Consider the following 14,189-nt stretch of genomic DNA (forward strand, 5'->3'; position numbering starts at 1 on the left):
GGCTCCAAGGGGAACCATCTATGGATGAACTGGTCAGGGATGTTTGCCTACGCTTTTCAACCAACCCCTGTGATGAGGAAGGTGGTCAACAAGATGCACAGGGAATCTATGACTCTCATCCTAGTTGCTCCTATGTGGGTGAGACAACCGTGGTTCCCGCACCTGTGCAAACGGGCGCTGTGCGAACCCATCAGACCCCCATGGTGGTACAACCTACTCTCCCAGCACGGAGGACAAACAGTGTATCCTCAACCCAACTCGATGAAATTGACAGCATGGCTCCTGAAGTCATAGTTTGGCCATCTCAATTTACCACAGAGATGTATGGATATCCTAAAAGAATCAAGGAAACCCAACACAAGGTACTGTTACTTTGATAAGTGGAAAAGGTTCGTTATTTGGTGCCAGAATAAACAGATCAACCCAGTTGATTGCACTCCTTCCAATATTGTCCCCTACATGCTCCACCTACTGGACACAGGGTAGGTATTTAATTCACTCAAGGTACACCTGGCGGCGCTGTCAGCCTACACCACCTCTCATAAAAAGGTGTCATGGTGGAAGGTGCCAGTGGTCAAAGCCTTTATGGAAGGGGTGAAGAGACTCCACCCTCCAATTTCTAACCCACCACCAGGGTGGGACCTTAACGTGGTGCTTGCTAAACTCATGGGCCCCCCTTTTGAACCCATGCATAAAGCTAGTCTCAAACACCTGATTTATAAGACTGCCTTCTTAGTAGCCATTACATCCATAAGAAGGGTCAGTGAAATTCAGGCTCCGTCAGTGCAGGATCCTTTCTTTACTATACATAAGGATAAACTGGTTTTACGAACTCACCCAAGTTTATTTCCAAATTCCATGTTAACCAGTCCATTGAGCTACCAGCCTTTTTCCAAGAACCCAAAAGCTCTGCTGAAGTGAAACTACACACTTTAGATGTGAGAAGAGCGGTCCTCTACTATGTAGACAAGACCAGACCACTAAGAAAAACAGATCAACTGTTCGTCTCCGTAGATACAGGCAGAGAAGGGGATCACGTCTCTAAAGGTGCCATCTCTAGATGGATAGTTAAATGTATCCAACTGTGCTACTCCCTTTCAGAAAAGACACTGCCTTTTACGCCAAGGGCCCACTCCACTAGAGGTACTGGGGCCACTCTGGCTTTCATTGCAAATGTACCCCTTGACACCATTTGCAAAGCAGCTACATGGAGCTCTACACTTTTACTCAGCACTACTGCATTGACACTCATTCCAAGACAGATACTCAAGTGGGACAAGCGGTTCTAAGACATTTGTTCACTCATGACCCTTCTCACATCCAACCTCCTTCTAACACTGCTCGCTAATCTATGCACAGCATGTGATCTAAGCAGATTCCACAAACCACAGAAGGGATACATTACTCGCCATAATCTTATTTCTGATGCTTGTATCTGCTTAGATTCACATGCGCCCGCCCTTCCTCCCCTCTGAGAGAAGGCGCATTGATGCTTGTAGTCTTATCTATCCATCGATCTAACTGCTTGGATACTCTGTACTCATGCTACCTCATGTCAGAAGAAATACAATCTGAAGGTCCTACACATGGTGGATATCACACTAGGGATCGTATTACTGGTACGCCCTAGTCGACGCCCCTTTTTCGAGTTTCGAAAAACAAACTGTAATACTCTTTTTCTGGCAACATTATGTATGGCAAATATATATATATATATATATATATATACATTATTGCCTGACACTGAATATTCATGAGCATGTGAATCCATGCCAGACCCATGCTGGAGAACAATAGTTACAGTTCCTTACTATACTGGGCAAATTACAGCCATATCTAGAGCTAATTCAAAAATGTGCCCACAGAATGTTGACTGTCCCAAGTTTGTTTGTTGTTGGTCACGGCAAGATGGAAAGTTAGGGATTGGGATTCTATAGTGTGTGGGGTTTGGGGCTACCTGAATATCTCTACTGTCTTGCACCTGGAATACGCACATGAGAAGACGTTGACTTCTGCCGATAATTACCAGCAATGTTTTAAATTACAGTGATGCTATTTCTTTTAATGTTGACAGAGCAGTCTTTTTTAACTTGTCAATTATGTGCTGAGAATCGGGGACACTTTTTATTATAATAGTTTGAAAAATTGTAACAGGTTCTATTGGTTGACATTTGATATTCTAGGTTATTTTACTATGTAAACTATAGGTCAGTGTGCGCACCAGCACTTTGAAATCCTGTGCTGAAAGCGTCTTCATTTAGCTAGATTTTAATTAATGGATAGAATGTGTTGATTCTGAAAATTGCGTCAAATGTAATGGATTCTTTTTTTTATAGAGTTTGTTGTATTGGTGTTGAGTGGGAATTTTAATTTCATATGTTTTCATATTTGGAGGATTAGATTTCCAGAATTATCCACATGCACTGTGGGTTTTGGCTAGAGCTGAAGTTGTGCGCTGGGATGTGAAATTGGTTGAAGGACTAAAACATCTAGCAGAAAGAACGCTTTTGCAGTAACCGTGCTGGTCCGCATTTCATTGGCCACGCCATCTTAAGGTGGGCCTGGATGCAGCGCGACGTGATTTAGTGTGATGGTTGTGCTTCTGGAGAAGGAGGGGGGTGGACAAGGGATCGAGGAGAATCCAATGTGATATTGGTTTTGTTTTGCGTTTCAGTAGAATATCTCAGCAGACAGAGCTTGGATGATCGGGTAACGCTTACAGTTCACATTTTGAACCAGCTTTGTTTTTATTTTACCAGAATGTGCAACTCTGCGGAAAAGGGCTGTAGGAGTTACCCCCAGAATTCTCTCCATTAGGGCAGCTGTTAAAATATGTGTGCATCCAGCAGGTTTAACTGCGAGCGCCCTCCTGCTTGGAATCTGGGGAAGGGGAGGAATGATTCATTTGTGTTTCATAATATCAAAAAAGAGAACAAAACTGTGGACCAATTCAGCACAAGTTGGGATACAATGTACTTTGTATAGCCTGAATCTTTTTCGCTGTTGGGCAAGGGCATTGGGTGTGTATTTACAGACTGGAAGGCGCCTTCTTCCACCTTCTGTTACACGTAGTCGCAGACAATGAATACATTGGGTTGTTGTTACAAGAGTGCAGTGCTGATGCAGGTTACTCGCGCCTGGTTTCTGAAAGCTCATTTATCAAAACCATGCACACGTCCATCAAGAATGCAACCCAAGGGCTTACTACGTCATTGTGTTTTCACTGACGTCGAATTGAGAATAAATGATCAGGAATCTGTTTTGGTGCACTTGGAAGCAGGGAAGAGGCCGAATACAGGGGAAGTTGAATAGCTTTTTTGAGAAAGTGTTGCTTGCTCCTTTGTTACCTACGGATGTATTCAGCATGAATTCCAAGTGTTGTTCTCAAGGCTTTTATTATATTAGGGTATTTATTGAGCGCTGACCTTGCTTTGGGAAGCAACAGAGCGCTTTACAATTATAGGGGGGGGGAACACAGTGAGGGAAGAAGAGAAAAAGGGAGCAGGGAGCTAACGGGAGAGGGACACGGTGGGCATTTGGCAGCAAGGGATCCACAAGCAACCTGGGGAGGGTACAGTAGGAAGCAGATCAGAGTCTCAGGTAGGGTGGGGAGTGCGGGGTGTGTGGACCTAGGTGTTTAGGGAGCATTTTTTCCTGTCGTTCCTTCAAGAGGAAGGTCTTGAGCTCTTTCCTGAACTATAGAAGCGATGGGGCGAGTCTGATGTCGACATGGATTTCGTAGGATCTTGTAGTACTTGGCCATGTCAGTGCATGGATAATGTGGGGCAAACCCTGGAATGGCAGGGCACCAAGGTGTTGAGGAAATGAGGATGCTGATACGAATGAGCTACAGGTCAATGCCAGATAGTATAATAACATTACATGACACTTATGCAATCTGATCATGGTTGAATGTATCTGATCCCCAAAGGAAGGGTGCTCTGTTAGAACACTGCGCATGGGCAGTAGACCTTGTAAGCCTACCACGAATGTAAAGCCAAAGGGACTTTAGGAATTACTTTTCCAAGATGCTCATGTATTGGCTGTACTACTCCAGTCAGTTCATGCAAATGTAGCAATCAGTGTTGGCTTTCTGTAACATCACAGAAAGCTCAGTAACCTCCGGGCAAATGGAATTTGTACAGGCCAGGATCGATTGAATTTTAGGAAATAAATACACCCTCAAATGAATGGGGGAGGGGTGGCATGTACTCTGCTGCACATACCACTACACATAGGTTCCTGGTTGATTTTCTTGCTAAATGCACACCATTAAACCTCCTAGCGGCAAGGATTACCAATCTAGACTCTCGGCCCCCTTGTGAGTCCACACCAAAGATATACAATAAACGTATGTTTTGGTTTATCCACTGCACATAGTTCATCAATTTAGCTGCAGGAGCTAGCAATCAGCGTTCAAATTGCTTATTCGGTGGTACTAATCTGCCCTACCATCCTTTGCTTGTACACTCAAATGCACACACATCCTTCTAAAGATCTCCCCCATCAGGCTCAGCTTTTGGTAGTGGCTGTCAACTGCTTTTTTTTGTTTTTTGTTTTCTGAATTGCACCCGATTGCTGATGCTAAAGTAATCATTCTGAGATGGCAACAGAGACTGATTTTATTGTCTTGCAAGACGATCAACAGAATGTCTTCACTGTATCAGAACTAACCTCCAACAACCTGAACCTTCACCTTTACAGGGCATGCCCTTCGTGACCCTAATGAAACCGTCCAAGAATCTTGCAGATATGAAACTTAATTATGTATTGGGGAGGAGGCTTCCTTCCGCTGTCCAGTTCTGACACAGATGGCTCTTACACACATGCCCTAACCTGGTCCTTCTAGAAATCTCCTACCAAGTGATGACCAAAATCGCTAGCTTTCCTTTCTACATGTGGCTGTAATTGTTCATAGCCTCATCCTCCAGTCCATAGTCTAGGCCATTCCACATCCCATAGGAGTCGTTCTTGCAAAGCGCCTTTCAATAACTTTCACGTTCGGTAGACTAATATGATTGAACACAAGAGAAACAGATGGCAACAGAGAATTAATTATATGCACCGCCTTGCTCCATATGATATAGTCCATGCATAGTGGCTAAAATAAAGTTTAGTGTGTGGAAATAAATGTCATCCATTTTGAAAGCAGAATAATCATGCGATATAATAAAACTAACAATTCTGCTTCGCCATTGCATGCATATATAATTGTAAGCTCCATACAGCGCATGGTGTTTGTTGAATTTGATTTGACCGCTTCTCTGCTCTCTGATTCTTAATCTGCGAGTTCAAGCATTGAAACTGAAGGAATGTCTAGCCCCGACTAATCCTCTAATGGGAATATAGCTCAAAATGGCAACTGACTATCTCAGCAGTAGAGGTCGATCACATACGTGGGTGTCAATATTTCAAAGGATAGTCCTTTTTAAATTCCAGTTCAAGCTCAAATTAATATCCATTTTTAAAAAGAAGGCCCAGAATGGTCTGAGGAAGCCAGTTATGCACTGGTCTCCACTATTCCTCTTCTGGGAAAGCACCCTTAATAGCCCCCCAGTGGCAAATGCATCACAACCTGAGGGCCATGTGACAACACACCTGGACCCCCACACCTAGTCACAAACCGTTTGTGGCAGCACACATACACCACGGGCGCAGTGACTCTGAACTCACTTCACTCGGAGACCGCATCATGTCTCACTAGCTCCAAAACCAGAAATTGACCATGACAGCACACAAGAAAATGCAATGAGTATCTAAACGGTCTTCAGTGTGAGCAGCAAAACGAACTGCAACATATATCAAACTTCACCAGCAACCACGCAATGCAACAACCCTCGCAGCAGTAGATGCAAAACAGTTTTCACAGGAACATGATAACCAGACAGTAATTACATGTACACGATCGACCCTGTTTGAAAGAAAGGCCCTTTTCAATAGAAGTACTCACTGACGGAATGCTGTAGTTCAGTGCTTCACTTCATAATTGTTTCATGTTTGGCGAGAATATTTTGAAAAAATGTGCTTCTGTGTGAGCTGTGGCAGCCTGCCAGCGCGGCTCTGTGTCTGCAGAGAGCTGCTCTGAAAAGGGGGGCTGTTAGTGGCTGCGACTGCTGGGACCTGCTCTGCTACAATACAGGAACTTTGGAAATGTGCCTCTAGGTGCTACGTAGAGCTAAAATGTGGGCCTTTACTTCCAAAATGTTGTGCATGGCAAAGATACTACGTCCTATGTCGGTCGTCAATAAATTCATCCTCTTTCTATTCAGAGTTTACTTTGCATCCTATTGATCTATTAAATCGGCACTTCATAAGCTCAAGATAAGCCTTATGCACTAATTCACTTGTGGGTACTCGTGTTGAGCATGTATCTTTACACTGGAGAAAAAAAGCGTATATGCCGCTAGTTATACCAACCACAACCGACATGCAGAGCTGCAGCACTACCTACTTAGCAACAGACGCATGCAAAGCATACCAGGAGATGCATTGAGGGAGACCGCCAATCCATGACATTGCAAATCATTGTTTAGTCAAAATCCAGTACAGTACAGTGCAGTGCAGTGCAGTGCAGTGCAGTGTTCAGAGATGGAAAAGGCAGAGGGAAAAGAAAAAAAAATAATCGCAAGGTTGACAGCCGAGGGAAATTTGTTCACGGCCGTATGCTACAGTAGAGATTCTCTGTGGCCCCCTCGAACCCCATTGTAGAGTTTGGCAGCTTTTCTGCCAACAGGTGTGTCATGATTATACAGCGCCCTCCGATGAGGACCTTGTTTTATTTGGCCATGCGATAGTGGTTCAAGGGCAGCCCACAGCAAAACTCCCCTGCAGTTTGGCCAGAGACCTCAGCACCATTCTGTGGTGGCCACGATTGGGCACCCCCCTAACGCATGCAACTGCTGTTTATGGGAACGTTCAGTGCCGTTCACTGATAGTGCAAGTTGCAAGCTCTTCCTACACTTTATTTTAAAAGAAAACCATTCCTGAATGCAACTGCTGTTTATGGGAACGTTCAGTGCCGTTCACTGATAGTGCAAGTTGCAAGCTCTTCCTACACTTTATTTTAAAAGAAAACCATTCCTGAATGGTTTCTTTTTAAAATAAAAGTATAGGAACAGTCCAACTTAATTAAAACAACTAGAGGAGCGCACCACTCCTGCCCACTTCGACGACTGGTGGCATTGTGACGCAGACCTGCGGGGACCTTGTGTAGCTGCATTTGCAGAAACCCTCCTGTTATCCCCCGTATATGGTGCTAATGCTATACGCGTAGGGAATAAGTGGAAGGGAAGGTCTGACGTGTCCTCTGCCCTAGGAGGGGTTTGAGCCTGTCCGTGGTGCTGCATGTAGAGCAGGCACAGGAAGGCAGAGGGAGATTACATGGAGGGCCTGAGGCCTAACTTTCTGGGAGAGCCAACTGTAGCATACCATAACATAGCATTGCATAACATATCATAAGAAGAGCCCTACATAACATAGCCTAATAAAAAACCGGCCACTTCACTAGTCCTTTACAACCCTTACATTGTTGGGTACTCCATAGTTGCAATATCAAGGCACAGTCAGTTGGGGGCATGGAAATCGGGAATGGCTTGTCGCAGACCATGCTGAAAATTCCAATCTACTTTCGCAGACAGTGCTTCTTGTATTAGTGCAGTTTTTTCCAAGCCAAACTTCCCTCTTCTAATTCAACCCTCAACTCACGATTCTGAGGCACATGTACACTGCAATTAAGTTGATTTTGTTGATCTGATACTTCACTGGAATTTCTGGGTTCAATTGAGGATCATATGAAATTCGTTGAGGGAGAGTTAGCGGTTGAATCCACAAGAAAAGGACCTTCCCACTCGAACCTGATAAAGATAAGGGGGACTGTCACAGAGCGAGCTTTCACATCCTGCTGCGACAGAAATGTACACCGCCTCTGTTGTTGGCCTTTTAAGCCCACGGACTGGGCTGAAGAAGGGCAAGCCTAGCATTGTGAACAGATTTACTTAGATCCCATTACGACTCTTTGGTCTAATCACGCCTCTTTGGTCTAATCACACCTGCTTCTACACCAGTGGCTCTTCTAACAAGGGCTAGACTTGCCTTGTATCAAGGTCTGATTTCCTATGGTCTAAATGAGAAGCTGGATGAGATATTGGAGGCTTTCTCCATGAAAATAAACCTAACAGTACAGTGTTCCAGTGGGGGACTTACAGATTCTAACAACTGTGCTAATGCTTCTGGCATAATTTGTGGTTTCGCTGCTCCTGCAATGTTTGGCCCAGGAAGACGGCAATTCAGAACAGCGGAGTGGCGCTGGGAGCTCTACTCCTTCTCAAGCTGGGGACTAATGCCTCAACAGTGTATCAACAAGGGTTCTAAAAGATAAGGAGGAGACGTTCTAATAGAGTGTGCAGGGTGTGGTGTAACCAGCTCTGTATCTTCAGCCAATTCTACTCATTCTACAGCCCATTTTGGGTCATATGTCAAACAGACGTTTTGAATACTGTTATATGAATTAATACTTGTAGTACTACCACTACTGGTGGTAGGTCTACTAGTAGTACTTGGAATAATACTGGTAGTAAACCTTCTGCTTCTAGTAGTATGGGTAGGGGCAAGGTAATATTTCTTATATAGAGCACCCATCTGCCAATAATTTGGGCCTTGCTACATGTGTCGCAGTAAGTGTGCCACTCCTGCAGGTAGCAGTGATGCTATGGTAAAACCTGTACTGCTTCTAATGGTAGTAGTGCTCATTTTGTCAGTACTGTCATTACTGGTAGTTGTAGTTTTACACCTTCTGGTGCTATTTTGATTGGTAGTGTGGTATTCGTAGGTAAGTAAAGTTGTTTGTTATTTATAACACAACGCAACTTTTCACATTGCCCCTTTGACGGCTCAACAGAGTGAACTACAGAATGAACTTCCTTTTCTCCTGCGTTTTTTCTTCCTCATTAAAACAGCAGTTTACCAAAATGGAGGTCAACCATGGAAAGTAAAATCCTTACAAAAATGTTGAACATAAGGTTGGGAACGTTTTTTACAGCTGGAAACCAAGTAGATAAAGCAGTCAGCAACATGTGGCTTTACAGATGTTTTGGACTATGACTCCCAAGACCCCTCATCCTTGACTATGCTGGTTAGGGCTGTTTGATATGATATGGCATTTATAACGCGCCTATAAACAAGTGTTTCAAGGCGCAAAAGGCTAATGATAGTTCAAAACAGAGACAAAAGTTGTAGACCCCTGAAGTAGAACATAAAACATTAACAATTAGTAGCCTGTGCGTCCCTGTTAACCAGTTTTGTCGTTTTTATTTATTTGTATAACTCTGGCCAGTCACTTGACATTTTACTCTTAGTGCAGACACCCATCTGGGATACCCTGATTAAGGCACTATACAAATGGCATTATGGAAGTACATCTGTCATAGCGCTCTCCAAATCTACTCAACCTTCATTAAATCTCTTCGGCTATGCGAGTGAGAGAGCACTATTCGCATGATACTCTACCTTTCTGGTGAGTATGGGGACGTTTCAAACAACTTTAACTTGACACTTGAAATGACCTTTGTTTGCAGTAAATGGGAAATCCGTCACTGTGCCTGGCTGGCAGCATTGTCCCTAATATGAAGTGTACTTATGGTGACATGCACCATTGGGCGGGCACATTTATCTTAGGTCGAGTATGTAAACTAAGGAACCAGACCTTCAGCACTGGGTCGATTTTTAAGAATTTGCACAACCTGTGTCTTGGCCATTATGAAGATTTGAAGTTTCATTATAAATATCCTTTTGTTGGGGCTTTTGATTGCCAATCTTCTTGGACTGCCAATGTTCTTTCCTCGGATCAGGGGGTGGGAGGGTCAAGAAAAATGTAATCTAAACAAGTGTAATTTTTTTTCTAAAACATTTAGTTGTCTTTGCTAAATCTTGGTTAAATCTGTTTCTGAGCTATTTCCTGGTATGTTAAATATTCTCAAATTTTGTTGCATTGCATATTCTGTCACCGGACAGGTCATAACTCTTCCACTTCTTCTTTTTCAGGTTTTCTTGGTGCATGGTTTTTAAAGTATCTGTGGAGCAACTCATCCTGGCCATAATGCCATTTACTAGAGTAAAACTGGTTATTTGGAGCCCTTCCAGCATTTGAATGAGTGCAGCATTAGGCAACGGCTGTTGGTTCTAGCCATGACCACCTCCTTCATGAATGGCCATGTAAGGGAAGACTCGGACAGTGAACTCAGACCGCTGGATTTTATGTCTCCGGAAGAACCTCAAAAACATAGAGAAATGGCGGTGGATTGCCCTGGGGATCTGGGATCTAGGACTATGCCACTCCGGCAAAGTGCTCAACTTGAGCGCATTCGTCAGCAGCAAGAGGACATGCGGCGCAGGAGAGAGGAGGAAGGGAAGAAACAAGAACTGGATGTGAATGCTTCCTTGCGGCTCAAGAAGTTGGCACAAGTTACTCCAAAAACTGGCATCGATAATCCTATATTTGACACGGATGAAACTGTCGTTTTGGAGAGTCCGAATCGTGCTGTCAAAGTACTAGGTAAGTGAAAAGACCAAGTTCCTTTGTACGTTTCTTATACAGGTCTGCCCTGGATAATTATGAAATCATTCGATAGTTTGAAGCCTTAGATTCCAGCACGGTGTGTGCCAAACCGCCACAGAATGTAAGATTTACATGTGGAACTACTGGGCACCCAAAGTTAGAACTTCGCTTCTTTGGGCTACTAATAACATGCATTCTGACACGAACTCCCAAAGGTGTGCGCCTCTTGAAGCACTTGGAGTATCTGGGTCCGTATTGGAGAAACTGCCCTGGTGCAAGTGTCATTTTACATGGTATTTGCACTAGGGCGGGAGTCTCCTTTGGCTCTCCAGATGTTTTGTACTGCAACTGCATTCAGCCTTAGCCGCATAGTCAATGGTAAGGGATCATGGGAGGCCTAGTCCAAAACCTTTGAGACTCTCCAGTTGCAGACATCTGCACTAGGTCAAACATTGCTCTGTGTTCTTTCAATGCATTTTTGCATCTGGCCAATGTTTATTATGTTGTTGTGGTAACGTTCTATATTAACAAAGGGGAACACACTTTTACCTGGAGCGAAAATGCATTGAAAATATATTTGTTTTGCACCAAGGCAATAATTGCCCTACTGCCCTAAACATCATTTTCGATGATACAGCTACAAATAACTATGCAAATAATCAACACTCAAAGTATTTGTTAAGAACTGATCTCTTGGGTAATGTTTTTGAATATCCTGAAAACATATGCTGCTGGCAGCTGTTTTGCACTCTTTGGTAGAGACGTTTGAGCCCCCTTGTTCCACCTTTTCCTCTACCACAAGTTACCCTGCAAAGCTTGCTGGGCTGAGTGCACAGTGATACAGATTAACAAGAATGTTGTTGGCTCTGGAGCATAGCGTATTTCTTCCCCTGTTCTCCCTCCACTGAAGATGACATTGGAATTTGCAATCTCTAACCTGTTGTATGCATGTCTGTGCTCTTAACATGAACATTCCTTTGACTTGTTAATAGTCTGTGGTTAAAAGGTCCAATTCAAAATAAAAGGTATATTCTGATTCTTGAATATGGAATTCTATCAGACTAGAACGTACACCATAGACATGGCCATATGTGCCCTCACTGCCTTGCCTGACATACTAGGCCCCCTCTTGAAATTTCCTCTAGTTCGTGGCTTCTGCAAAATAAATTATATATTAATACATTTGAGCAAACTGTCAAACCCCGGTTGAATCCAAATGGGCATGTACTTTGACACTGGCCATGTGTGTGCCAGGGGCCCACTCTTGGGAGTCTCGCCCACAGCCCCTCCTCTATTCTAGATGTATCTTACCATCTGTTAACATTTCCCACTGAATACTAAGTACTGACATCTAGTACAAATTGAATGGTGCCTCACTGTGTGGCCTGTTTCTTAAACGCGTGTACTTCTAAATGTCCTTTTTGTTGTTGTTTTATTTCTCCAGCATGGGGTCTGGCATGGATTCACATGCTCATGAATATTCCCCGTCGTCAGGCTGGGAATCCTTGGTAAAGAAAAATCAGTATCAGTTTCGTTTCTGATCTGTCTTTAGTAGTAGTAACCAATCACTGATCTCTGCTTCATACTGACCACAGCCAATGACTGCCATCTCCCTAAGCCCCGCCTCTGGCAGCCATCTTCAGATTTTTACCGCACGTTCAAGTGTTGGGATCCTCGTGCTATTGCTCTCGAGCTTTAGTGCTTTTTTCATGCTTTTTCTTAGGAACATTTTCTCTTTTTCGGTCAAAAGAGCCTCAAGCTCCACCGTTTCTTTATCCAATCAACGGGGACCCGTGTCGGATTCTTCAACGCCCCTCAAGGGTGAAGATTTTGTCGAGCCACGCTTCTGGAGGACTCCAGAAGTTTCTCAGGCCCACCTCGATCATGGCCCAGGAGAAGGAAAGCTCGACGCCTGGAAAGCTGTTCAGGGTCTGCCCTGGATGCCAGCTTCAGAATGTCTTTAAGGAGGACGAACACTCCCTTTGCCTCTACTGCCTGCATGAGGACAAGACGCACGTGGAGAAGGACTGTGCGTTTTGCGGCAATATGTCGGAGCCGACCATGAAGGACCGCCATCTGCGTCTCGCCAACTGGCTGGAAGGGAAGAGCCCGTCAGACGAGAAGAAGTCCGAGCGGTCTTTTAAGACCTTTGAGGGCGCCCCTGCGACGGGGGTCGAACAGAAGGCCAAGCACCATGAGTCCGCTGGCACCGGGAGCACCGAACAGTCGGGCTCAACGGGCGCCAGGCAGGGCGCATCCTCCCCAGCGCCATCAACCACGAGCCAATGCTCTGGCTCGGGTAAGAGGAAGGCCGAGCACCCGGCGAAGCTACTGGAGAGACCGCGGTCGAGCTCGAAGGCCCCATCGGAGGGGGAGCGATGCGGCGACCCTCCCCCCAAGGAGAAGGCGGTGAGCGCACCTAAGGTGGTGAAAGCCTTAATCCACCCGGCCAGGGCCTCCATCGAGACAGTCGCGGCGGCCCTGGCTCAGCCTGTGGAGGCTACACCAGTGGTGGCGACCTCGGGGCCCAGAGTCTCCCTGCCACCGCGGAGGGAGTCCTCTTTCATGCCCATCGACAGGACCCCCGTGAAACCTCCGACGGAGAAGAAAAAGGGGGGGCAGGAGGTCGTCGTGGATTCGGCCTCAACCTCTGAGGTGGAGCTAATCGAAGTCTTAAGCCACGGCGTTGGCGTGGAAGACCAGCCCGTCGGGAGGGACCGCGACGTAGGAGACAACGAGAACGTCGAGGGTGCCGACGGGGCTCCTGACCGCCCGTCGGACTCCCCTCAACCAGTGCCACAGGACAACTCGGCGGCCATTTTGTTGGCTATACAGTCCTTATGCTCGGAGATAAGGACGAGATTGCCGTTACCACCAACGGAGGAACCTCTCCCGACGGGGGACCCTGAGCCAGGCCCTTCTGGAAGCCCTCCTCCTAAGAGAAGAAGGATTCATCCTCCACCTCCTTTCAACCATCGCACCCTGCTCAGCCCTCCTCCCTGTCCACGACCCGTGGGGATGATACGGGGACTGACACGGCTGCGACGGGCACAGACGACGAGGTTTACGACGAGGATCTCCCGTCGTCACCTCCTCCCCGGGCTTCCCCGCCCAACGAGATTGGATCGTTTCATGCCATGATCGCCAGGGCATCCGAGCTTTTCCAGCTCTGCCCGGAAGAGAAGGATTGTTGCCTTTATCAACGGCGCGAGACCAAGAGGAAGATGGTCCTCGCTGTACCTCTACTGGACGATATCTGGGATGAGGGTCTCGCCCTCCTCAAGAACCCATCCACAACGCCTGCGAGAAGGGACCGGTACGAGAAGAAGTACCGGGTCCCGGACGCGGCCCCCTTGTGCCTTCGGGCACAGCCGACCCCGGACTCGGTCGTCTCCGCGGCGGCCAGGAAGAAAGCGGGGGGGCCTCGGCCTCTACGTCAACCTCCCCGCCAGACGGCGAGGGAAAGAAATTGGACACGATGGGACGCAGAGTCATCTCATCGGCAGCGACGACGATTAAGGCTGCCAACGCCTTGGCTATCGTAGCCCGCTACGACAGGGAGTTGTGGTACAAAATCGCCCTCCTGCTGGACTTCTTACCAGACGACAAGAGGGCGGAGGCCCTAGAGATCTTGCAG

At 46.0% G+C, this 14,189-nt stretch overlaps 1 protein-coding gene across 5 annotated transcripts in view; it reads left to right on the forward strand.

Moving 5' to 3' along the window:
* The window catches only part of PALS1 (protein associated with LIN7 1, MAGUK p55 family member), a 908,688-nt gene that overhangs the window by 238,568 nt on the left and 655,931 nt on the right, over nucleotides 1-14,189 (forward strand). For all 5 annotated transcript variants that reach the window (XM_069638717.1, XM_069638715.1, XM_069638719.1 and 2 more), the window contains one exon: nucleotides 10,039-10,549. In XM_069638717.1, coding sequence (XP_069494818.1) covers nucleotides 10,183-10,549 — 367 coding nt within the window. In that variant the 5' untranslated portion in view covers nucleotides 10,039-10,182. The remainder of the gene's footprint in view (nucleotides 1-10,038; nucleotides 10,550-14,189) is intronic.

The sequence above is a fragment of the Ambystoma mexicanum genome, chromosome 14 (genome assembly GCF_040938575.1).
Source record: "Ambystoma mexicanum isolate Mex_15411 chromosome 14, UKY_AmexF1_1, whole genome shotgun sequence".
Classification (NCBI taxonomy): Eukaryota; Metazoa; Chordata; class Amphibia; order Caudata; family Ambystomatidae; genus Ambystoma; species Ambystoma mexicanum.